The 26,530-nt window shown below is 33.6% G+C and overlaps 2 protein-coding genes across 2 annotated transcripts; one reads left to right on the forward strand and one right to left on the reverse strand.

The window, feature by feature from the left end:
- The first annotated feature begins 1,166 nt into the window (after positions 1 to 1,166).
- LOC143909536 (ethanolaminephosphotransferase 1-like) lies at positions 1,167 to 23,432 on the forward strand. The gene is made up of 8 exons (XM_077427573.1): positions 1,167 to 1,424; positions 16,082 to 16,150; positions 18,989 to 19,187; positions 19,259 to 19,521; positions 19,589 to 19,746; positions 19,819 to 19,999; positions 20,989 to 21,165; positions 21,237 to 23,432. Exons 1-8 carry the CDS (start codon positions 1,371 to 1,373, stop codon positions 21,294 to 21,296), a joined length of 1,161 nt encoding a protein of 386 aa, XP_077283699.1. The 5' UTR covers positions 1,167 to 1,370; the 3' UTR covers positions 21,297 to 23,432.
- LOC143909540 (coiled-coil-helix-coiled-coil-helix domain-containing protein 7) lies at positions 23,192 to 24,787 on the reverse strand. Its single transcript, XM_077427578.1, has 3 exons — positions 24,631 to 24,787; positions 24,331 to 24,429; positions 23,192 to 24,246 (listed from the first exon to the last, which is right to left on the reverse strand). Exons 1-3 carry the CDS (start codon positions 24,679 to 24,681, stop codon positions 24,148 to 24,150), a joined length of 249 nt encoding a protein of 82 aa, XP_077283704.1. The 5' UTR covers positions 24,682 to 24,787; the 3' UTR covers positions 23,192 to 24,147.
- Between the last annotated feature and the right edge of the window lie 1,743 nt (positions 24,788 to 26,530).

Here is a 26,530-nt window from a genome sequence, read left to right on the forward strand (position 1 = left end):
AATTTAGAAGAAATATAGTACAACTGTACTTAAAAATCAACGGAAATCCCGTAAAAGGGGGAGGAAAGCCAAAATCTTCAAAAGAATTATCTAGCAGGGTGCCTTTCAATATTCGATATGATCGGCTAGATCATTGGACGATTCCAGGTGATAAAGAAAATCGATGTGCACTTTGTAAAAAAACATGCCACAAAATGTTGTGAACAATGTGGTGTAAATTTGTATGAAGGATGTTTTAAAACCTTCCATTTTCATTCATTCATGTATATATATTATATTTACATAACCATTACGACCGAGCCAGCAGCGTGGCTCGGTCGTTAAGCTTCTGCTTAACACTGAGAGGCGCCGAGTTCGATCCCTTGAGCTGACCTCGATTGAAAAGAATTTTTCTGAGTATATCTGTAATGCTGCTGGTCAGACCAGGATTTGTGACTCCTGGTTGATCGTTTCCTATCAGAGTTTGCCAATTTTCTCTGATTTCATTGTTGAAACGATTCCCGATTAAAAATTGGCTAAAAATCCTTCCTACCCACTATGTCACCACTATTTGAGTATGATTAATGTAAATATTACAATAAAAATGTATGTACAATTCATAGATGTCTCGTTAATTGTCGAGTTTAAATCAGTGTCTCGTAATTTAGCGACTTATAAAATAAAAAATGCTGTATTGTTTGTAATTTGGCCAGGAAGGCGCATTGGGGTTTACCTGTAATGCCTTCCTGGTATGAAATAAAAAAAAAAAAAAAATAATAACTTGATTATCTATGTACACTATTTTATAAGGTTGCTTGTGTTGAAATAAACTTTATTTTTTAATTTAGTTTTAAAACGCTACCTCGTTGTATTCCCAGTGTTCCAAATTTGGAACATCTCGAAAAACTCGTATAAAACCAATACGAATGCAATAAAAAAAGAAAAAAAAATGTTATGTATCATATAACATTATGATTTGTTGAAGTTATTATAAATTTTAAGGAAAAAAAATTCGGGCAAAAATGGGTTAAACGACAGCATGGCTACATGACCGTATTGCCGCAATGTTACCAGCAATACATTTCCGCGAAGATGTTTGCCCGTTTACAGAGGTGTTTAGGACCATATTTGTGTCGCATTCGAATTGTCGATTGCGCGCACGTGCACATCCGAATTTGCCACTCGCCAGTAGCCGTCGGTGACGGCTGGCCAATGGGCGTGTGTTGCGTTTCGCGCCGATCGCAGACCGCAGATCGTATCCCAGCCATTTCGATGAATTAAACCGACAGTTCCGTTCCCCACAGCCTAACCGACCAACGCTTCACGCTTCTCCCGTCTCTCGTCTCTCGTCTCTTTCCTCTCCTTCCGAATCCCCGCTGAAAACCCTCACCATGGATTACGAGTACTTGTCTGACGAGCAACTCGCCGGCTTCGACAAATACAAGGTATACTAAACTACGCTTACAGGATATACACACCCACATTTTAAATTCCCACATCCACGCCCAAATATCCCTCAGGGTCTGACTGCGACCTTCGCCCGCATGTTGATCGTCTCGTTATCTCCTTTCGAACACATTTTCATTTACGACCCTGGATATTTAGCCCTCGCCCTACAGAACCCGGCGTTCCCATATACATAACCTCAAATGTGACGTATCCCTTTATGTAGGTTGTAGAGATAGTATGCACGTATTTAGATTCATTTACGAAATGTGTTTTTAGTAAACGAATACTCAACATAGAAGAATATTTTCTTCCCATTGCAAACATTTTGAAAAATGTCCTGAAACTGACTCAATCCAAAATCAAAATAAAATTCTGTAAGAAGTCCACGTACTTTATAATGTTTTCAGCTTCAATGACATTCATTTTGTTGGTTTGATATACAATTGTATTATTTTAATTATATCATATATATATATATATATATATATATATATATATATATATATATATATATATATATATATATATATATATATATATATATATATATATATATAATTAAAATAATATATATATCTTTCATAATTACACACCTAATTGAAATAAATGTTCAACAACGTATTTTTTCAATTTATGAAACTAATCTAACTAGTTTTTTTTTTATCTATGTACGTTCACTAAAAGCAGAGCAACGCTATCTTTTATTCACCTACATATACATATGTATATGGGTATAAAAAATTAAATCATTAGATTTGTATTTCTTATTTAAAAAAATATATATTCGATACACATTTACTATAACGAATCAAGTTTTACAAATGTGTACATTTTTTAAAATTAATTCTACTATAAAATTGCACCAGTCCAAATGTGAGTCAAATACATATGAAATTAGCAACACTATTATCAGTGGCGGCCTTACACCCAATGGCTCTAATTTTAAAATTTAAAGCGCCTTTGACGCATCGAGCGGCGCCCTAACTTATTTGGCGCCCTCGGGCACCGCCCGACCCAGCCCCCCCCCCCTAAAACCGGCACTGACTATTATTTATCCAGTGCTAAGAAATCCAGTTAACCCTTTGATTGCTGGCCAACGCCGATCGGCGTTTTGCTGACAAGTTCATGGGCCTGCAAAACGCCGATAGGCGTTGTATATTGAGCATGTACAAAGTTAACAAGAATACTATATACTATGCCTTTAAAGGTAGCATTGAACATGGATCGTGTTATCCGTGACAATGTTTATAAAGACTGGTTTACACCGGAATATCTGAATTTATAACCATATCAGAATTTCTCGATGGAAATCCCTAACTGCTGAGTATTTTAGATTATGGCTTGGCATTTGGATTGTGAACGTTATATTTTAACAACAATGAAGAAGATCGAAATAATTTTGGAAAAATACATTCATTAATATACTTTTTTTGTTTATTTTATATTGTTGCAAGATATATTAGAGAGTCTAAACAAACCTTTAAAAAACTCGAAATCCTCGGCGGTAGTTATCCAGGGTTTGTTTTCTAATATTACCTATTGGATTTCTAAATATTCTAGTTGGAAATATTGGCGAAATTTTCAGCGTTGCGGGCTTTCAACAGGAAAGACGTCAGCATTCAAAGGGTTAAGAAGCTGAAAAAATGTTCCTATAGTAGAATTATTCAAAATATATTTCTCATACAAAATATCGTACGTTTTAATGTGAAACTTCTAATATGTAATAATTGTATTGAGTTTCTTAAAGAATGTATGTACATATAATATATTGGCTTAAAGTACGGTTTGTGTGATAAGGATTAGATTGTATGTCGATACATTACTGGATGTAATTTTTTGAAGGTAAATATATAGATACTTTATTTATTTAACGTATGAAAGGTTTCATGTATGTACATATATAGTTACGAAAATCCTAACATTGATATGTTTTCTATGTATTTTAGTAGTAAGCTCGAAACTTTGGAACTTCTAAATACGTCTCATTTCAATTAATTTGATAAAAGGAAAACTCTAAACCTTTGTTATGAACCTCTAAATGTGCAATTATTATTGCTAACCAATAGGAATGGTATTCTTATTCTCATTGCTATGTATGTTCTTCAATGTCTATATTTTTTATATCCCCTGACCCACTAATAAACGGGTAAATTCCATAATAATTAATTGATCTAACGATTCGCGTGTCTCAAGGTGAGTCTTGACATCGTTTCTTTGCCTTCTGTTCTATTATAAATGGAGTTCACAGTCTGTTTAGATTGATTAGGTTCATTGGACGATTTGTTTTGGTGTCGAAACTTCCTATGCACAAATGCTATTATTACTCAAGTATAGTTTTATCTGGACTTTTGTTTGTTTTTAGCGTGTTCCAAATTCTTTTCATTGCCAGACTGCAGTCGTGGTTATTTGGAGTCGTATAAAATTAACTTTTTCTTTATCTTTTACGATATTTGAAACTGAGGTCAAATGTTATTACACTGCATTTTGGCTCGAATGATATGTTTCGAATCGTATCCAAACTTTCTATGCGTTTTTAAATTGCTATTGAAATCTTAATAAAAAAATTTACGTAGTGTCTATAAGAATTTCAGTAACCGATACTAAGTTTCGGTTCGATAGGACTAACGGTGTTGAAAAAATCCCCAAAATACACAGACACACACACACATTTTTTCTAGATCATAAAAACGTGATCAGTAATCGATTCTGAGTTCGAATCAGTCAAAATCTCGAGTTCGAATTTTCGCATGATCACAAAACTTCATCTATTGTTACTACGTACATAGATAAAGTAAAAAAGGTTTAAAACCTATCTGTTACATATTGAATTCTGAAAAACACATGCCAAAATACTTGGAACGTTGTACCTAATCGTATTGAGTAATGTTTACAGAGCAAACCATGAGAATTGAAGTATTTGCTTTTTCCAATGACGGAAATGTATCCAAGATTAGCTTTTTTGCAAAAAAAAAATGCAACCATCTATGTAGTTACAAACAATTTAACTCCCATTTAAACTTTCGTTTCGGGTTTTGAAAGAATTCTTATATGAATTTATTTCAGGTCATTCAGTTCCAAAATGCGACTTTAGGTCTTTAAGATATATACTTCCTGAAACTTTACAAACTACATATACATACACTTTGAAAGGCTTTCAAGAATTTTCAATGCCTTCATTTCGGAAAATTTAGAAGGTCCCCATTTTCTCCCAAGTCAAGTTTCGACTATACCTATCGAAATTTTGTGCTTAAATTTACGTGACCTAAGCGTTAGTGAGCTCCTTTATATAATTGTTTACTATGAAACCAACCGAGACCAATAATTTTTCGTACTTTTGCAAAAAGGTTTTTTACATATATAAAATGTGTCATATGTGTATAATGATGTATCTTAAATATATTACATAAACCCCTTCCATTCGTTAAGTTCTTTTGATTCATCATAGGTCTTGATTGGTACAGCTCGTGAGGCTACATTTCTTCACCATTTTATAAACTGAAACATATAGGCAATTTTTATAAATTTCTCACTGAAGTTCATATAATATTGTAGATACAAGTTCCATGCATTGTTTCTGATCGATAATTTTAACTTATATTCATAAATATACTGCTTCTAAAGTAGGGATTGCAATTTACAGTCAATTTCATTAACCGTTAAACGGTAAATATTTCCTCCCATTACCAGTGTATCGGTTTTTACCAGTAAATCGAAAAATAATTACGTAGATTAGATACATAACTATGTATGTGTGGCTCCTTCCTAAAAACTTTAATCGAGATTGAACCGCAAATAATGAAAAATAAATCTCGGGTAAATAATGTCATATAAATACGCAATTATTGCGAATGGACTCGCAATAATTAATAATCATAATAGAAACAACCGTCTGATCGCATATATTACGACTTGGTTGGTCTGTGTTGCCACTCTTAAATAGGCATCAGTGTAGCCTCTCTTAAGGGGAAAACGGACTATGTACTAGTCATATGTGAACCAGTCACAGGACAACCGGTCGCTCTAGATCGGTCACACGTGATCACCCGTCACACTAAAATTGGTCACACCCGAAAATTGGTCACGAAAAAACTGAGCATTTACCGCCATCTATTGAAAATTTATTTAATTAATTAATTTTTCTATCGGTGTTTTATTATGTTTATTTGTAGGTAGGTAGTTTTTACCATTTTTTTTTTCATATTAAAAATATAAATATTAAATCTAATATATATGTAATCTCGAAAGAGACTTTGTATATATGTATGTTTGGTTCGTAGAATCCGTGATGTTCAATTTAATCTAATATATAATTTCGAAAATGACTCTGTATGTGTTTGTTTGTTTGGTTCGTAGAATCCGTGACGTTCAACTTAATAAAAAAACAAATGAATATATTCAAATAAATTTAAATAAAATAAAGCTATTCAAGTAAATTTAATAAAATGTTTACTTATTAGATTTGCCATGCTTAAACGGTTTATATTACAAATACCGAGCGAATCTGGGTAAAAACACTAGTTAAATATATTTAAAAGGTATTTGAAAAAAATTCGACCGCATGCGGATCGAACACAGGACCGACATTTCTTTTAATTTTTTTTATTGAATAACCTAATATGCCAACAATCATACGATGATATTTTATATAACCAGAGTATAACCAGTGGCGGCTCGTGGATAAGATATCTGGGGGTGCTGCGGTTGATTAAAAATAAAAATAAATGTTTATTTGGATTATATTTTACTATTAACATCAATATTATCAAAATTAAACATTATATGACAGCATAGACAAAGCCGTCAATCTTTCCTGAACCATTGTGTTTCTTATAGTCGTATATGTATGTCTTTATTCTATTTATTGATGAAAAACACCGTTCTGGCTCAGAGGTAGTTGAAGTTGTAAGCAGAATTTGAATAAGTTCTGCTATTTCCAAACGAACTTTGGATAAATTGATTGCAAAAATAAGTTTTAAAAATATTAATAAATGATTAATACTATGCATTTATTTCCTTGAGTAAAACACTTCTAATTCAGTTTGAAGTTTTTCTTTATCTAGCATTGGATATGATTCAACGGTTAGTAGTAGATCTTTTATTGGCATTTTCTTTCAGTACTTTTCAAAATTTTCTTTATTAAATAATATCACAGCTTTTCATTCATTAGAAAAAGCATATCTTTCTTTTATATCCTTAATAATAACATCGCACATATTTTTGGCTTCTATAATATGTGTGATAATATATGCATCACATATTTTTGGCTTCTATTTTTTCTCGTATTTGTATAATTACATTAGTAAAACTTTTTAAGCTTTCTTTAATTGAAAATGCATCAATATTACTAGATTGAATTTGGTTATAAATAATTTCTACATGCGGCATTAACTTGTGAAAAAGTTCTGACTAAAATAAAAATTGTATTCAGTAAATTGGTAGAATCTGTTATTGTTTTATCAGTATTTTCGGAAGAATATTTAAGTTCTTGAAAACATTGGCTCAGCTTCTCTTGATTTTTATACCATCTTAAAAACTTAGAGTGACGTGTAGAAGGAAGTGTAGAAAGGTAGAAAGTGTAAGAGGTGTAGAAAGAAAGACAAAAGGCGCAGAAGAAATGAGGAAAAGTGAGGAGCGTGTCGAGCGCACACGAACGCAACAAGAAATGTGTATAGCACTGTTGGGAGTGCAGTACGGACCAAGCTTCTAGCTGCCCCCGCGCCCCTCCTTCGCCCACTCGGCATATTCCATCGAAAACCGTACTGCACAAAATCATAAACGATGCCTCACTTTCTGATATTATTACCACGATGTATGATCATTATTGGATGTATCGGTGTGCGGGCGAGCTTAATACACGCTTAAATAGTATTGATATTTTCATATAATATACATACATTTACGTATATAATAATATTAAATTTTTCTCAAATTCCTTGGGGGTGCTGCAGTACCGCAGTGCGTATGGACGAGCCGCCACTGGGTATAACACCAGTGTGTACATAATTCGCAATACGTACTTACCGATGGCGCAATTTTGGCAATTTATCAGTAAATCGGTAATACAATCCCTAATCTAAAGTATCTTTTGTGAGAAAGAATTGATTTTTTCACAAAAAAAAAAACCAGTGGACCTGAGTTTTCAATCAATTATAAGTAAAAGATAAACAATTAAAGATCACAATCTTTTAACTCACCGTTCGGAAAAATCTTCATTTTCAATCCGATAATACACGAGTGCGTTGACTAATATGTTAGTATGTATATATCTATCTGAAAAAAAATGCGAACGTTGTGACGCAGTCGGCAATAATGAAACATCCAATTTTATCCAATTGCTGTAATTGATTAGAAGTATAATACGGTAATACAGATATGCAGTATATTATAGTAATGCGTTGCTTAGTTTGAACATACAGTAGTTCAAGGATCAAGAATTGTCACACTCGTTACGATCGAACATTGTTTTGATTAGGTCGTTTACCTTGCGTCATCGTACTTACTGAACATTTAATTTTTTCGTTTACCACGTCATCGATAACGTCAACTTATCTCTAGTATTAACAGATTTAAGGAATTATTCGGCCGAATGGTACCTCTTAATTGTAACTCGATTAACATCGTAATAAATATCTGGAAGGCCTGGCTTCGCTTGATAAAGGAGGTCAAGGACATACAATATATTATACATCGGTCTCCGTGACGAGACAGAATGTTAAACGACAGAAAACGCAAATATCGGAAGGCAAAGATCTTAAGTCGAAAGATCAAAAAAAAATGGTGCATGGTAAACGGTACATACTCACTTAATTTGCGCGAGCAGGGTACAACAGGAACAAGAGGAACAGGCTTTTCCTCCCGTATTCTGCGCGCGCACATTAATCTCGAAAGATCTTAATCTTTCGACTTAAGATCTTTCGATTTTCGATCTTTGTCTTCCGATATTTGTGTTTTCTGTAATTTAACATTCTGGCTCGTCACCTAGACCCGTATGTATGTACATACTAACATTTACAGTTGAATTGTATCTTCCAGTTGTAATATATTTTGACTAGTTGAAATATATTTCAACTAACCTGGTACCAACTACCGTTATATTTGAAGTGTATTATCAGTTGTAACATATTTTGACTAGTTGGAATACATTTCGTCTAACCCACGTAAGTTGATTCATATGGCGAATTACGTATGTACATTCCAACTGGTCGAAATATATTACAACTGAAAATACAGTTCAACCATAAGTTGTTACCAGGCTAGATAGAGTGGTCAGGTTTTCGTGAAAAAGTCAACCGACAAATACATTGAGTTAGAAAGTCACATTTTTATTTTGAACATATTCTTAGAGCTATCGTAATACGGTACTCATTACCTTTATTCGTAATATCTAACAAATATTAACACATTAAATTCTTTAAAAGTATTCGTAAAAACATCAGAATTCAACTGTTATATTACAACTGGCGCACATTGTTGGAAGTGTATTTGCGTTTGTAGATAAATAATTTACTTATTGAATTGTATTTGAATATGAATGACCTAAAATGCCAGTTGGGATATATTACAATTGAAAATACTCTTCGACTAACATACATACTACATATGTATATGTATATCAAAGCTTGTGGTTTAAAAAAAAAAGAATAAGGCATGTAATACCCGTTCCCGTTTCAAGTGATGGTTGGTACTAATTAACTCAACTAACGTCTCTTCAAAGCCGTGTCGTCATAAACCAACTGGTAACGTGGTTACCAACGAACACATTTCCTTGACTACACAATAGCGCTTCATTTTTTCGCGTCGATAAAATCATAATTACGAATATTATTATTAAGAGATTTTTTCCCCGTTTTTCTTTCTCGGACATGCATACAACAAATCCTGAAAGTTCCATCGTAATCGGTTGAGTGGTTTAGGACCTTATACGAGACAGACAATTTTATATATATATATATATATAGATGTGTATTTATTTATTTATTTTGTTTTTAAATTTCCATATTAATTCGTTTATTTTCAACCATTTCAAATGTATTACGATTCGACCAGGCTTTGTTCATAACAGGTTCGTAAACGTCCAAGATCTAAAGGATTTAATAAGTCGGAAACTTATTTCAAATCGCTATTTATTTTTTTATACCCGTCTTATCAGCTTTCGTGTCGCATGTTTATTTACGATGGTTTACTATTATCAATATTATCAAAATTAAACATTATATGTATTTTATTTCATTATAAAATTGATTCTTCTGTCTTTTTTCCTTGAAAAAAGGTCTATCACCTTTTCGTTAAATTTTTCACTGTTCATAATCATTTTTTTTTCAATTGACAGCATAGACAAAGCCGTCAATCTTTCTTGAACCATTGTGTTTCTTATATACATATGTATGTCTTTATTCTATTTATTGATGAAAAACACCGTTCTGGCTCAGAGATAGTTGAAGTTGTAAGCAGAATTTGAATAAGTTTTGCTATTTCCACACGAACTTTGGATAAATTGATTGCAAAAATAAGTTTTAAAAATATTAATAAATCATTAATACTATGCATTTCTTTCCTTGAGTAAAACACTTCTAATTCAGTTTGAAGTTTTTCTTTATCTAGCATTGGATATGATTCAACGGTTAGTAGTAGATCTTTCATTGGCATTTTCTTTCAGTACTTTTCAAAATTTTCTTTATTAAATAATATCACAGCTTTTCATTCATTAGAAAAAGCATATCTTGCTTTTATATCCTTAATAATAACATCGCACATATTTTTGGATTCTATAATATGTGCGATAATATATGCATTACATATTTTTGGTTTTTATTCGCTATAAGAATCTCGTATTTGTATAATGACATTAGTAAAACTTTTTAAGTTTTCTTTAATTGAAAATGCATCGATATTACTAGATTGCATCTGGTTATAAATAATTTCTACATGCGGCATTAACTTGTGAAAAAGTTCTGACTAAAATAAAAAATTGTATTTAGTAAATTGGAAGAATCTGTTATTGTTTCATCAGTATTTTCGGAAGAATATTTAAGTTCTTGAAAACATTGGCTCAGCTTCTCTTGATTTTGATACCATCTTAAATACTTAAAGTGACGTGTGGAAGGAAGTGTAGAAAGGTAGAAAGTGTAAGAGGTGTAGAAAGAAAGACAAAAGGCGCAGAAGAAATGAGGAAAAGTGAGGAGCGTGTCGAGCGCACACGAACGCAACAAGAAATGTGTATAGCACTGTTGGGAGTGCAGTACGGACCAAGCTTCTAGCTGCCCCCGCGCCCCTCCTTCGCCCACTCGGCATATTCCATCGAAAACCGTACTGCACAAAATCATAAACGATGCCTCACTTTCTGATATTATTACCACGATGTATGATCATTATTGGGTGTATCGGTATGCGGGCGAGCTTAATACACGCTTAAATAATATTGATATTTTCATATAATATACATACATTTATGTATATAATAATATTAAATTTTTCTCAAATTCCTTGGGGGTGCTGCAGTACCGCAGGGCGTATGGACGAGCCGCAACTGCTTATATACCATTCATGTCACCCCCCCCCCCCTTTATATGTTGTATTTATTGATTTCAATTTATTTAATCTGGCAACCGTGACAAAGTTTCAACAAATCTACTGTATTGCATGGTAATTATCTGTAAATTATATTGCTGTAATTGCTTACTCAATATTATTGAAACATTTAAAACCCGCAAGATGTGAGACCTTGAGCTGTTGAAAATCCGAACGAAAGTAACCCTTGACCTATCGATTATTTGGCGAAAAGTGAATCTGGTTCGGATGAATGAATGAAAGTGGCATGTTTTGATTCGCAATCGCCATAGTAGCGCGCGGTAGGGGTTTCGTCGCGTGTTACACAAATTGCGATCAATAAAATGGGGGAAATTCGCTCGAAAATATCGTACTCTGGTGTGATGCGTATTTTTTGGCCTAGATCTGCAACGTCAGTTGGGCCAGGGGTGGCCTTGACTGGATCCGCGAACCGTGAAGGGACCCAAGACTACAATTTAATGCGCATTTTTAAACTTTTCGCGAGGTCGGATGTAATGATTGTAGTACATATTCACCTTGGCTTAAAACTGGTTAGCGCGGAAGATTTTTTAGCCGACCCAATAATCGAATGCAAAATTTTAACATGTGTGGCATGTAAACTAGGGAATCACATTTCACATTTTATGAGATTTTCGTTGGATTCACTTTTCCTTGACATTTTCCCTCTATACATACATATGTATACGGTTGTCAGAAGTACCAATTAGGGCGAAAACATACTGAGTGGGACGTGTTTTTTTTATATGCTTTCAAATATGCGAAAAAACGTAGCATCCCTAACCCATATTCATGGTACACAGTCCCAAAAATCACCCCCTCGAGTGTTTTCGGTGTTATTTTATCCTTGCTTGACAATAATCGTTAACCAGCAGAATAGACTAGTGGTTAGCTTATAATGCTTTGAACAGAGTGGTTTCTGCTGGCCAAACCTTGGATTTGTGACTCCGGGTCGATCGTTTCCTTTCAGAGTTTGCCAATTTATCTGATTTTCATTGAAATGGTTCCAAAAACTTGGCAACCTTACCCATTTTCACGCAAATCTCGAGTTTTCAGCAATCTCGGATTTCGCTGAATTGTATAAAATGCTGCATTGTATTAAATTTGACCATATATGTCTTTGGTCAAAGGCCAGGAAGGCGCATTGGGGTTACCTGTTAGGCCTTCCTGGTATGAATTATAAATAATCTCTTAAATATTGTAAATAATGGTGAATCCTATATTTGAAGAAATATAGTAGAAACTTGTCGGTTGCATATGAATATGAATACACTTGCGACCTCCCAAAAATACTCATTCTTCACGTGCACAGCAGGAAGCCAAGGACACATGACGTCCCATACCACTCAGTGTATTTTCGCCCTTAATCGGGATTGTCCCCATTTTTGGATCTCGTGTCCTGATGTCCCATAAGTACAAAGGTCCAAAAGTTCCGGTTTACAACTTTTTAGATACCAAAGTACCAACATTTAGCTTGGAGTTCAAAAATGGGTAAACATGAACTATTATATATATAAAAACGGACTGTCGCTAAATATATTTGTATATTTGTATATTTGTATGTATATTTGTATATATGTGACGGACGATCAACCGTCAACCAGTATGGGGAACAAAAAATTTTTTTTTTTCATTTTTTTCATATTTTTCAGTTTTTTTCAGGTTTTTTCAGTTTTTTTAATTTTTTTCATAATTTTCATTTTTTTCATAATTTTCATTTTTTTTCATTTTTTCAGTTTTTTAATTTTTTTCATTTTTTCAGTTTTTTCATTTTTTTCATTTTTTCATAATTTTCATTTTTTTCATAATTTTCATTTTTTTTCATTTTTTCAGTTTTTTAATTTTTTTCATTTTTTCAGTTTTTTCATTTTTTTCATTTTTTCAGTTTTTTCATTTTTTTCATTTTTTTTTATTTTTTCAGTTTTTTCATTTTTTTTATTGCCGGGGGCGCTGGCGGCGCCGAAGGCGTCAGCGGCGCTGGGGGCGAAGCCCCCGGGGTGCCGAAGGCATCGGGGCGCTGGGGGCGCCGGAGGCGTCGGCGGCGCTGGGGGCGAAGCCCCCGGGATGCCGAAGGCATCGGGGACGCTGGGGGCGAAGCCCCCGGGATGCCGAAGGCATCGGGGACGCTGGGGGCGCCGGAGGCGTCGGCGGCGCTGGGGGCGAAGCCCCCGGGGTGCCGAAGGCATCGGGGACGCTGGGGGCAAAGCCCCCGGGGTGCCGAAGGCATCGGGGGGGCTGGGGACGCCGGAGGCGTCGGCGGCGCTGGGGGCGAAGCCCCCGGGGTGCCGAAGGCATCGGGGACGCTGGGGGCAAAGCCCCCGGGGTGCCGAAGGCATCGGGGGGGCTGGGGGCGTCGGCGGCGCTGGGGGCGAAGCCCCCGGGGTGCCGAAGGCATCGGGGGTGCTGGGGGCGCCGGAGGCGTCGGCGGCGCTGGGGGCGAAGCCCCCGGGGTGCCGAAGGCGTCGGGGGCGCCGGAGGCGTCGGCGGCGCTGGGGCCGAAGGCCCCGGAGCGACGGAGGCATCGGGGGCAAAGGCGGCAGGAGGTCGGCGATGCACAAAACGTAGTTCGTAATTCGTGCATCAATTTCTTTCCGAAACCAGTCGATTCAATATCTTTAACTTTATTTTTATTCGAGTTTCAATTCCTTTTCGAAACCACCCGTTGAAATCAACGGGCCCAACACTAGTAATTTATAAATAAAATGTCACGCTGCAGCGATATTCAACGATGCACTTTTTGTCGTCTCTTGAGGGCAAAACACTGAGAGGTACGCGGCACGTTTTTTTTTTTAGATAATTTTGCACATGTAAAAAACGCAAGCACGCATAGCCATTCTTGAGGCACGCAGTCCCAAAAATCACCCCTTGGGGTGTTTTCGGTGATATTATATCCTTGCATTGACATAGGCTTGATAGTTATCGATAACGCTGATTCCCATATTTGAAAAAAATGTAAGAGAAACTTGTCGAAATAATAAGGTCGTACGAATTAACAATGAACTGGGAACGCCGTTCCTTAGCTAGAAACTACGAAGACGTGCCGTGCCGTTCCTTTCAGTGTGTTTTCGCCTTTACACATTTTGGAGAACTGTATTTAGAGGAGAGTAATAAGCCTTGTAAAAATGTACATAAGTATGATAATTTTCTCCCTTTCACAAGCTCTATCTAACACAGACGTGGAAAAACGCTCTTTTTTCATTAACTACCCATTTCAAGCAAATCTCGCTAATGTATGATTATCTATTTGCAAACAAAGTACTCTTGCAAAAGTCCAAATCTAGTGGACAGTATAAAAGAATATAAATTTGAATGTTTATGATTGATTTTGTTCCTATTAAAAAATAATTAGTCCAATGCCACTCTGCCTGAAGAAAAAGAACTTCGATCAAGGCGTTTTGCCAATGATGACGTATGGATGTGAAACTTGGACATTGAACGCCAATATGCTACACAAAGTCCAATGCACTCAGAGAATTATGGAACGTTATATATGTATGTACATAACGAAGAAAGACAGGAAGCGGAATACGTGGGTGAGAAGTATGACAAGGGTAGTGGATAGAGTAAAGTAGAGCCGACCCACGTGGCTAAAAGAATAGACAAAAGGTGGACGAAAGAAGTGCTAGAATTGTACCCGAGAGAATGCAAAAGGGTAAAAGGAAGACCGCAGGGAAGATGGGTGGACGAAATTAGGAAAATGTGTCGGGTGAGATGGATGAGAGTTGCTCGAACAGAAACGAATGGAAGCGTGTTGGATAGGCTTTCTTCCAGCAGTGGATGGTGAGTGGCTGTAGATGATGATGATGAATAAATAATATTATTTAATATAAATTAAAAATTTAGTGGTCTAATATAGTTGTTTTTTTTTCGGGTTCGAAGTCTGACAACCCTACTTTACAGAGCTACAAAACTTTGCACCACGCTAACATTGTTGCAAATTACTTAGTTCTATCTTAGATTAGGCTGAATATAAAAAAAATCTTAGAAAAAAAAATTTCGAAATCACATAAACATATATTTGACACCCCTGCCATGCATTACTCGGCCAAAAAAAAAAATGGTCGATAGACCTTTTCCACTGCCCTACTACATTCTATGTTTCAGAATTCGCAAATAAAAACTTCCAAAAGACCGTTGTCACATTTACATAGTATTATAGTAACATTGAACAAGTTCTTCGTATATATTTACCATACATTTTCGCATAGACCTTGACTATAATTTGGTAATTTCAAAACAAAACGGACACCGTTGATGTTTTAGAATGATTCAAATCTCTAAACGGCAATCAAGGACAGTCAGTTTCGCAGTGTAATCACATATTTGCTTTATTTATGAGATTAAGGACCCCCAATACAGTTATATCAGACACAAAAATATCACCGCTACGTGATATGTTCAGCATTTTGAAAAACCTTTTTCTCTAATACATTTGTATATTCTTTTCAACACGGTTTGAAATTTGGAATTCAACTCTGTATATGTAGAATACACTGCATGCTACGACGGCACATATATTGATTTCCGATTAATACAATTGCATGTTTAATACCGTCTCATTATATTGAACCTTGTCATCTTTTGAATATTTATATTATTAATTATTATAATGCCAAGAGTCATATATAATTGCGGTTCAAGTTTCGTCCTCGGCGCTGAATTAAATATGGAAATTTCTAGTAAGTTCGTCGTCCATTTACGTACATATACGCCGATGATAATGCAGTAGAAATAATTTTAAATTCATATAATGTTATATACATATACATATGTGGTAGATATTCCTGATAGATGACGCTGTTCATGACCACGGTTGGGATGTGGTGGTTTAGGTGAAGATCAAACACGTGCGTTTTCAGTCATGTTTTTTATTAAGACGATACGTGCGGAGGTTTAGCGACCAACCGCGCGGAGCACAGGTCCAACTGCGACTAACCGTTATATCTCTGCCCCTTTTCCTCCCCTTCTCACAATCAGTCGTAACATGCTCTTTCTCAGCCATAGCCCATACATCAGCCTTTCGTTCAATTCCAATATTACATATGTATATGCAATTATTTCAATGTGTGCATTTTTTTTTTAATTACAGTACAGCTCGATGGACACCAGCCCTATCAGTGTTTATATCATGCATCCATTCTGGAACAGATTAGTCGAGGTAAATCTAATTATACATTTGATTGATAGTATGAGTATGATAATGAAGTGATGGACATGCAAGTTAATAAAAATATTGATCTAAAAATTCAATTATACGTATAATAAATTTGCAAATGTGATCTCATCATATTCCAATATGGAAATTTGTTCGCTTAAATGTACCATACGGTACAAAGTTACATTAAGTAAATTAACTTCAACCTGTTTACACATGTTGTTACACTTAAAGTAATATTTACATATATAGATCCTAAATTATATGACAATTTAACTGATTAAAAAAAAGTTTGAAATGTCCACACTTCATTATGAAATATGGTGATATTTTATTTTCAGGTTATCTATAAGTATTATACAATTATTATAATCCAGAAACAAATTTAGTTTTGGAACAGAAGTTAATTTGTTTGTTTCAAAAATATACTACACATACCTATATTTTATTATACCAGTTGCTAAGAAACCTTTATATCTGCAACGCTACAGTTTTACCTCAATATTGAATGCCAAAGCCATACATACACAGATTAGGGGATTGATGAATGACTTATGGTGATTTATTTTACAGTTCGGTTTGGTTCCGACTACATATATCTATGCAATCTATGCATAAAATCTTCACACACAATTGTATTTTTCATTCAAAAATGGGTATGATTTAACAGTGCATTTAAAAAAATAACGTTACACCTTAGAATGGATCATTTGCGCATTACATAAACATATTTCTATTGCATAAAAAATGATACTTTGAGCAATATTTTATTTGTAGTATGAAATAAAAATAAATGTTTCGATCATTCAACAATTCAAAAGTACTCGGCTAAAGGAAGAATTGAAAAACTAGCAAAAAAAATTCACAAATACATAATTCGCGAGTTATTAAGATTCAACACCTATTATATAGAGTGGGCCAATTTGAATGGTTGCCGGTTGAGACATTATTTATTTATTTATTTATTTATTTATTTTAAACAGACCATTGTGGCATAACAGGAATTCCTAAAGCGCCACAATGGTCAAAAAATATAACACAAAAAAGAAAAAAAAACAAAATAACAATTAACATAAACATAAATACATCCATACATACATAAAAAATAGCATTTATAATAACAGATAAAGTAAAAATATCAAATAAAATATAGCATAAGGAATGCCTTGCACCTACAGCCAGTTTCAATAAATATGTAAGAAACAACTACAAATACAAAACATCCCTGTAAGGCCCAAATGGAAGAGAGTTAATCAAAATTTCACTCATAAATCACAATCAATCATGAAAACAATGATGAGCGCAGACTACCAGATAAATGGGTTAGAGTAATTTCCGACAATTTACGCTCACTAAGGTGGAAAATATCACATTCAGTCTCGGCAGCAACGATTTCATTAAGAAGTCGGATAGCTCTTGGAATAGGAGCCATTCGAAAAAGGACTGTGCGGGCAGGAGGTACAGCCAGCAAATGATGATGTCTACCACGCACATAGTGAATAGGGACATAAAGCCCCAACTGCTCCAGCAACAACGGGCATGACGTATTACCACGTAAGAGCAGGAGAACGAAACGAATTAATGAGAAGTTTCTCCGAAGTTCAAGGGAATTATACCCAAGCATGCCCAAAAGGAAAGGAGTGGGGTAGAGATATGGGTAATACCCATATTCTTTCCTATATAGGAAACGAAGAAATGCTTTTTGCACTTTCTCAATCATCAGAGAGTAATTTGCTTCATGCGGATTCCACACAATCGCATTATACTCTAGCTTACTTGTCACAAGCGAATTGAAAAGCAAGCGAGAAGACAAAGGATTGGAGAATAATCTTGCATATCTCAAAACAAATCCAAGTCGACGAAAGGAAACGTCAGCGACTTTTTTGATATGGTTGTGAAAGGTGAGTTGAGGATCAAAAGTGATACCCAAATCGACAAAAGATTCCACACGCTTCAACAAGACGGATCTAATGGAATATCCGTGACAATAGAGTGAATGTGCACGTCCATAGCTCATAATTGCACATTTGTTTAAATTAAGTTCAAGGCCTAAACTAGAACTGAACTCCAAGACAGCGTTAATATCAGCTTGAAGGAGAGAGGCTTGCCTCTCATCCTTGACAGCAAAAAATAATTTAACGTCGTCAGCAAACAAGAGACATGATGCATTACATAAAACTCTAGGGAGGTTATTAATAAGAATTGTAAATAGTAATGGGCCTAAAGTGGACCCCTGAGTAACACCAGATCGAGTAAAAAATGAAGGAGATTCATAAAGACCATATCTAACAAATTGCTTCCTATCACTAAGATAAGAAGCAAAGAGTTTAAGATTATCCTATTTCCGAGATCTTTAATGCGCATTTCATTCATTTTAAGTTGCCTTATATTTTTTCTGTGGTGATTTATACATAACTTATCAAATGCCCGCATTTGATATTAAAATGCTGACCTTATTAAAACAATGCATTTGTAATTTTTCATATGATGTAGTATTTTTTTATTTATTTATTAGAGGTTTTTAGTATTATTACTTATTATACATATATTTTTAAGTGTACAAATATTATATTAAAGGAAGTAACTACGATAAGACTATTTATGTGTTATTTTGTTTCATAATCTAATTATAATTATTTTTAATATATTAGAAATTATTTTTAAATTGTACATTTATATTTTTAAATTATATAATATTTTTTTTAATTCACACAAATGTTATGAAATGAGCATTTAAATTGTCCCCTTCAAAAATTTTATTAGAAGCTCATTTCGATAGAAATTATACTGAATATATGACTATATTGTAATTTTAATCTTTAATTATATTTTTATTTTCAGTACATGCCTCGTTGGGTAGCTCCGAATCTGATGACTTTTGCTGGCTTTCTACTGACGGTGTTAAATTTTGTGATAGTTGCCTACTTTGACTATAACTTTGTAGCATCGGCCATACCTCCAGCTAATCCACCAATGCCTCCTTTACCTCGGTGGCTATGGTTACTAATAGGAATATCGTTATTCGTAGCCTACACATTAGGTATATAACTTCACAAATCAATGGCTGTTTGTAAAATTATGCGTTTACATAAAATGCGTCTTTGATTTCAGATGGAATTGATGGAAAGCAAGCGCGGCGAACCAAATCTTCCGGACCATTGGGAGAACTATTCGATCACGGACTTGACTCGTATGCCGCTTCGCTCGTGCCGATATGTTTATATTCATGTTTCGGTCAACTCGACCACACTATACCCGTATTTCGGATGTATCTAGTCCTATGGAATATTTTAATCAGTTTTTATTTGAGTCATTGGGAGAAGTATAATACTGGAGTTCTTTTCTTGCCGTGGGGATATGATTTTGGAATGATCGTAAGTAGTATTTCTAATAAATTCCTGCATATTTAATGAATGTGTATTGATTTTATTTGCATTTCAGAGTTCGGCGTTCGTCTTTATGGCTACAGGTATATTCGGCCATCAGATATGGAAGACTGAATTTCCGTTCGGCTTAAATTCGGGATCTCTCTTTGAAATTTTAATACATGTGACTTCGTTCGGCTGCAATATACCCGTTTCGATGTGGAATGTGCATAAGTGAGTTTGTCGTTATAGATTGATTACATTATGCATTGTAATTTGAGCTAAACTTGATAAATTCGACTGCAGGTCGTACCGCGATAAAACTGGAAAAGATCACAGCATATGGGAGGCTATACGGCCCCTCTGGGCTCTCCTCAGTATTATGGTATTGACTACGACTTGGATAATTCTATCGCCTAATGACATGTTGAATTATGACCCGAGAGTTGTATACACAATTGTGGCCACACTTTTCAGCAATGTCACTGTAAGTGTAAAATTTTTAATTGGTATTAGTTTTAAATTGTCAAAACTAAAGTTTTCACTCTTATGATTTCAATCGATGATATTACACCTATACTCGAAGTTTTAAGTTCCTTAATTTATGTATATGATAATAAATGAGAACAATTTAAACGTCCCTTTTATAAAATAAATGTGCATTTAAAAAAAATTTTGTACATTATAAGAAGTTTCTGTACATTACAAAAATTTATGGGCATTTCTAAATGACGGATACAGATTGCATTAGAAACTTTTGCTTTGATCATTGAAAAAAATATTTGCTACTCAAAAAGCGGATGAAATGTGTATTAAAATGACAGATGAACTGTATCGGCAACGTCGCTAATACCAAAATACGAACCGACAACGACCAATGCTTCTCTCTACTGGATTCCTTCTTTTTTATTACTTTTCGGCTTGCGACCTTCGACTTGGCTTCGACCTGACAATCATTCATATTCATACGTAATACGTGACCAAAAGTAAACACTTTTTGACAGTTGACAGTTGTCAATAGCGTAAGACTGCAACGTTGCCACTTTTTGTATCTATTCTAATGCTAAAATCTATTTTTTCGAATGATCGTTTCATATTTTTAATGGTCACTTTATAATGCCAAAATATTTTATTCGATGCACAATACGAGATTGTTTAATGCACTGAAAATAATGCAAATTTTTAATGCACAAACATTTTTTTTAAGATACAAAGCATTTTCCTCAATGTACAGTTAAATCGTACCCATAATAAATCCCTCTTGAATAATCGAATGACTATATAATGAGTCACCTTGCTCACAGATCAGCATATGTTCTCATCTGAGTATTGAATATATCGTAGATTCTCTAAACATAATAGATGTTGTTCTTGGTAAATTTATGAACAGATTATAATGTAACATTGTGACATTTTCAGTAGTGACTATTTTGAATGAGTAATAAAATGTTTTAATTAATCAATGTTATTTTATAGACTCGGTTGATCGTGGCGCAGATGAGCAATACCAGATGCGAAGTGGTCAATAAACTTGTATTACCGTTTGCTTTGGCTATATTCATAGCATTAAAAATTCCACGGATGGAACTCTTCGTCTTATACTCCATCTGTCTGTTTGTCTTGGCGATGCATTTGCACTACGGCACTTGCTTGGTAAGTTTTCTTTGAGAATGTTATTCAGTTTAAACCATTTTTGCTACTTGTAATGTTGTAAATGATTTCAGGTGAGACAGATGTGTCGACACTTCAAGGTGGATTGTTTTAAGATCAAAAATCAAGCCTAATAGCTGCCTTATATGGACACTTTAGCGAATGATAATAAGATATTAATCCTTGATCGGAGTGTCGCGAACGATGTCGTTCGTGATGTATTTTAATTAATAATAACGCATTGTTGTGAATATCGATTCATACTTATAATCCTATATTTATATATTATGATTATTATAATATTTCTATATGAAATGAAAACGAGTCAAATTTAGTCAGATAATAATTTTACTTAGACAATTAGTGAATGTACATTGCTAGTAAGCCATTGTTGAAGTCAATTGTGTATATTTTTATAATGATATTTTTAAACCTAATTCATTTTTCGTCAAGTGATTGAATAGTGTGATTCTTTCTAGTGAATGTTATCTCGGTTACCATACATTGTAAAATGTAATCGTGCAAGTCTTTTTACTATTATATTATTTTATTTATAATTGTGAATGCTTATGAGATTACTCTCGGCAGTTGACGCGTTTGTAACAAATTTATATACATACATATGTTCACTACGAATTAATTTAATTAATTATAAAATACATACATATAATGTATTGAACTTGTCACTACTCATAGTACACATAATCGTCGATCAATTTGAATGGAAATCTATTATTTATATTGTATCATATTCGAGTTCTGATCTATGTTGGGAAATATAGGCATTCAGTTAAAAAAATGACGTGCCTTTAATTACGTAGCACTTTCCTATATTCCCACAACATAGAAAAAACTTTGGTATTATTTATTCGCATTCCATTATGAATGATCGTTTTGATTTGTATCGATTCAATTTACATATATATACCTATAATATGCAAATTGCGCTAACATCGGAAGCATGACAGGGTCACATTTACAACTCTGCTGCTCGCTTAGGAGAATATTAAGATTTTAGTGAATTTGTAAACAATCTTTGAAGGAATTCATATCAACTAAAGGAAAGTTATCCTTGTGGACTGGTGGATTTGCTAACAGTAAACAAAAGAGACAATCTAGTGTAATGATATATCACCGATATGTAATATCTTCAGACGGTGCCATTTTCATCGGCTTAATTCTATAGTACGTACATAGCTTTTAAAAAGTCATTAATTAAATTATATATTGAACAAATATCATCTTATGATTTATTTATTTAAGCAACTAATTTATTGATAATATACGTACATTGCTTGTGTGCTGAATTTTGAAAGTACAATTATTCGCATGCTTGAATTAAAATATTTATTCACCAACATGCATACATACATGTATATGTATGTCATTTTTTATTCCGAGTATAAATATTGACTATAAATAAATATGCCGTTGAACTTTGGTGAGTTTTAATTCAACTAGTTTTAAAAGTATTTTTCTTTTTTTTTTTTTTTCATAAGACTGCGTTTCAGTTGTTTTTTTTTCTTCATAACTTATTCAATGATATTATAATAAAACCAAAATGCAACATAATCTGATATGTGCTGATGTATTGTTATCGACATCTTGTTGTTTTGAACGTGTTCATTTTTAATTAGGTTACTTTATTTTAGGTAGTTTGGCCAGTGCCGAGATTCGTTCCCAGTGAAATTGTTTTCGACTAATCTCATTTAACCAAAAATTTTTGTATTATTCCTTTCGATGTGCCTATAAAAAAAATATGATGAATATATAGTTAATATATACAATACTTGTGTACAATAATGAAAACATAGTGTACTACGAATACTAGTTATAATTTTTGTATATTACGTGAATCAACTTCAACTTTCAAACAAACGCTAAATAACAATAAACACTAGGTATTAATGAATATGTACAAAATTTTACAGTAATTTATACGTATGTAAATTAGATAGGACGTTTGCTGTTGTTAACATATCAGAATTCATTTATAATAGTGAATTATACACCGTTTTATAATTTGTTTCATGATTATTCTTGTATTATGTATACAATACGAGATTCGAGTTAATTTTAAGTAAACTGCGCTACTATAAAATATATAAAACAATTTCTTTAACTATAAGTATGTACTCGTATGATATTTTTATTTTCATTAGTTAGCTGAATATTCCAAAAATCGCATTTGAATTTGTATAAATGACATTTCGTTACTTTTTTTTATTTTTCATTTTGTAGTGTAACTAAATAAATGAAAATTATTGTTTTAATTGTGGTGTACAATTATTTAAACATGACCTGTTAATTCCACAAACCCTTTGAATGCCAAACAACGCCAATCGGCGTTTTGCCAACAATTCCATGAGCTTGAAATACGCCAATGAGCGTTGTTCTTTTGAGTATGTAAACAATAAACAAGAATACTACCTGCCAAGCCTTTTCGGGTAGTATTAAGAAAAAATGAATTGAACATGTAATCCGTGTCAATGTTTATAAAGACTGGTTTACACCGGAATTTCTCAATTTATAACCATAGCAGAATTTCTCGATGGAAATCCCTAATTGTTGAGTATTTTATATTGTGGCTTGGCATTTAGATTGTGAGCATTATATTTTAACAACAATGAAGAAGATGAAACTAGTTTTAGAAAAATACATTCTAATAGACCTCTTTTGTTTATTTTATATTGTTGCAAGATATATTAGAGAGTCTAAAAACACCTTTACAAAACTCGAAATCCTCGGCGGTAGTTATCCAGGGTTTGTTTGGACTAGATACAATTTTTATACCTGCTTTCTATTGAATTTCTAAATAATCCTAGTCGGAAATGTTAGCGAAATTTTCATGTTAGCGAAAGTACTCAAAGGGTTAAATAAGAAGAAATAATACTTTGAAATTTTTATAACAACGTAATATATAGGTACATTTGCATTATTAATTACATACAAACATGTATGTATGTGATATTATATAATAAATAACTACTTATTCAGGATATCTGATTTAATTTTGTCACGTTCTTCCGCAGGTGGCAATCGGGGATAGATTCCATTGTCTTTTCTGTGTTTCATAATAGACGCCTAAATCATGTAATAAAAAAATTAAAAATTGTCAAATACAGCGGCTACGATAAGGACATTCTACACAGTGAATTTAATACTAACCCAAAACCTTTTACACGTGTTGTAATTTTCGAAGTAAACGTAGCACGCCGCACGTTCGTAATTATTATCGTCCAAACATTTAAACGACAAATTTTGCTCCTGAAAATTAGAATAAAAAAAGTTACATAACATTACTACATGATAATTCATGATTTCAACTGAGTAGTAATTTAGAATTATATACTAGGTTTAATGTCAAATAATAGTGGAGTGATGAGTTTCGATAACAAAAAATAGAGAAAGCCAACATAACCTATAAATTTTAATTTAAATAATTTTTCATAACAAATAAACAAATACCTTCAGACATGGATTATCTATTCTACTTGGCTCATCTTGGATAGAAGGCATCGAGAACAAGGGTTTCTAATAAAAGCTAGAGAATCAATATATGTCAAAATAGTTTTGACAGATGCGGTTATCACGACAATAAAACAATTTTCGGCGACCATACTCTAAGCGAGCAGTTTGGTCTTGATTTTCAATGAAAAACGAAAATTCTGTAAAAAATTCTTTATTACACAATAATATACAGAATCATATCATATATAAAATGACTAGACCAATGGCATGTACACACCACGTATTATTACAGAATTCAATAAATATACACATTAAATAAAATCTATAACATTTAAAGCAAGAATCAAATTCGACCGAAAATATACCGAATACAATGAATAACAATAATAAAATTTTAAAACGAATTGAAAAAGTGCTTTATTAAATACATTTTTTTTTATTTGTAAATAATTACGCTTTATCTTCGGATAATTGGCTTTTATCTCTTTTAATGAAATATCCACCTTTGATGGGAACGAGTGACGATGATCGTAATTCTGTTTTTGTTGATTTAATCGGCACACTTCCTCTTGCTCTCAAAGATACGAGTTCCGCTTTCGTTTGAATGAGATCAATCGGAAGTTTTCTTGATGCGCTAGCATGTCCAGTATATTTTTTCAATCTAAACACAAATATTAAACTCACATAATCAACAAAAATAATAATAATAAAAATATTTGAATAAACTTTAATACCTTTCACCGTTGATATGCAGCCTCATAGCTTCGATTTTTGCATCTTTTTCTTTCAGAAGATCGTTCAATTTGGATATTTCACGCATATTTTCCTCTTGTACCTTGTTCAAATTGGTATTTTGCTTTTTCATTCTTTCTTCAACGAGATTCAACTCTTTGAGTGCCTCCTTTTGTACTGTCTGATAAAATAAAACACAGAATATTAAAATATGCTAGGATTACATAACACACACTAAATATAGTATTTAATGACTCCATTACCATTGCCTCTGTTTTCAAATGTTGAATTCTATCATCGCCAGCCACTTGATCTAACATTAGTGCCATTTTACGGCATAGATCTGTGGCTCGGCTTGCGCGTCGTTTGAACATGTCTCGTGACGCACTCAAAACCGTCACTTCTTTACGAAATGCAACTACTATTCTTCGGTATTTCCTAGTAAAATATTAAAATACTATAGGATTGTATTATATTTATGATGGGTTGTAAGATTGACATGACATTTGCTGCTTAGAATTGAATACATATGTATGTATTTGTTTGGTTTTTTCTTTTTACCAAAGAAAAATAACGCGTGCATCTGTGTTTGCACACCATAGAGGCATTTGATTGAAATTTATTGGAATGAAATAAAACATCTGTACATCGACATAAAAGCACTTATATCAATATTCATACGTACAATATTCATACACTGCAAATCAAAAAATAAATACATACATATATACGTATATCTAGTGTTTTACCTGACTATTCCTTCACTCCTTTTCAATTTAGATTCTACGTCGTGCTTTTGATTGTTTATATCTAAGTGCTTCTTCTCTAGGAGTTCAATACTTTCTTGCAAGACGGATAGTCGAGTCGAAAGTTTACTCTTTTCCACATTGTAGCGTACTTTTAGTTCATCAAACAAACTAAAAATGTTGAACAAATACTTTTCACATTTAATAATATATTATTATTGTAGGTAAATAATGTCGAAATTAATGACACACAAATTTGTGATACAAATTTTAACACTAAAGCGTACGTATTTACGATTAAATAATATACTTTTTGCATTCATCAATCCGCATAACGTGAGATTTGACCGGCATCATGCTTTCTATCTGGGTGGACTTGTTTTGGTCTTCCAGAACCTGACATCTTCCTTGCACAGCAG

This window comes from Arctopsyche grandis, chromosome 3 (assembly GCF_051622035.1).
Source record: "Arctopsyche grandis isolate Sample6627 chromosome 3, ASM5162203v2, whole genome shotgun sequence".
NCBI lineage: Eukaryota > Metazoa > Arthropoda > Insecta > Trichoptera > Hydropsychidae > Arctopsyche > Arctopsyche grandis.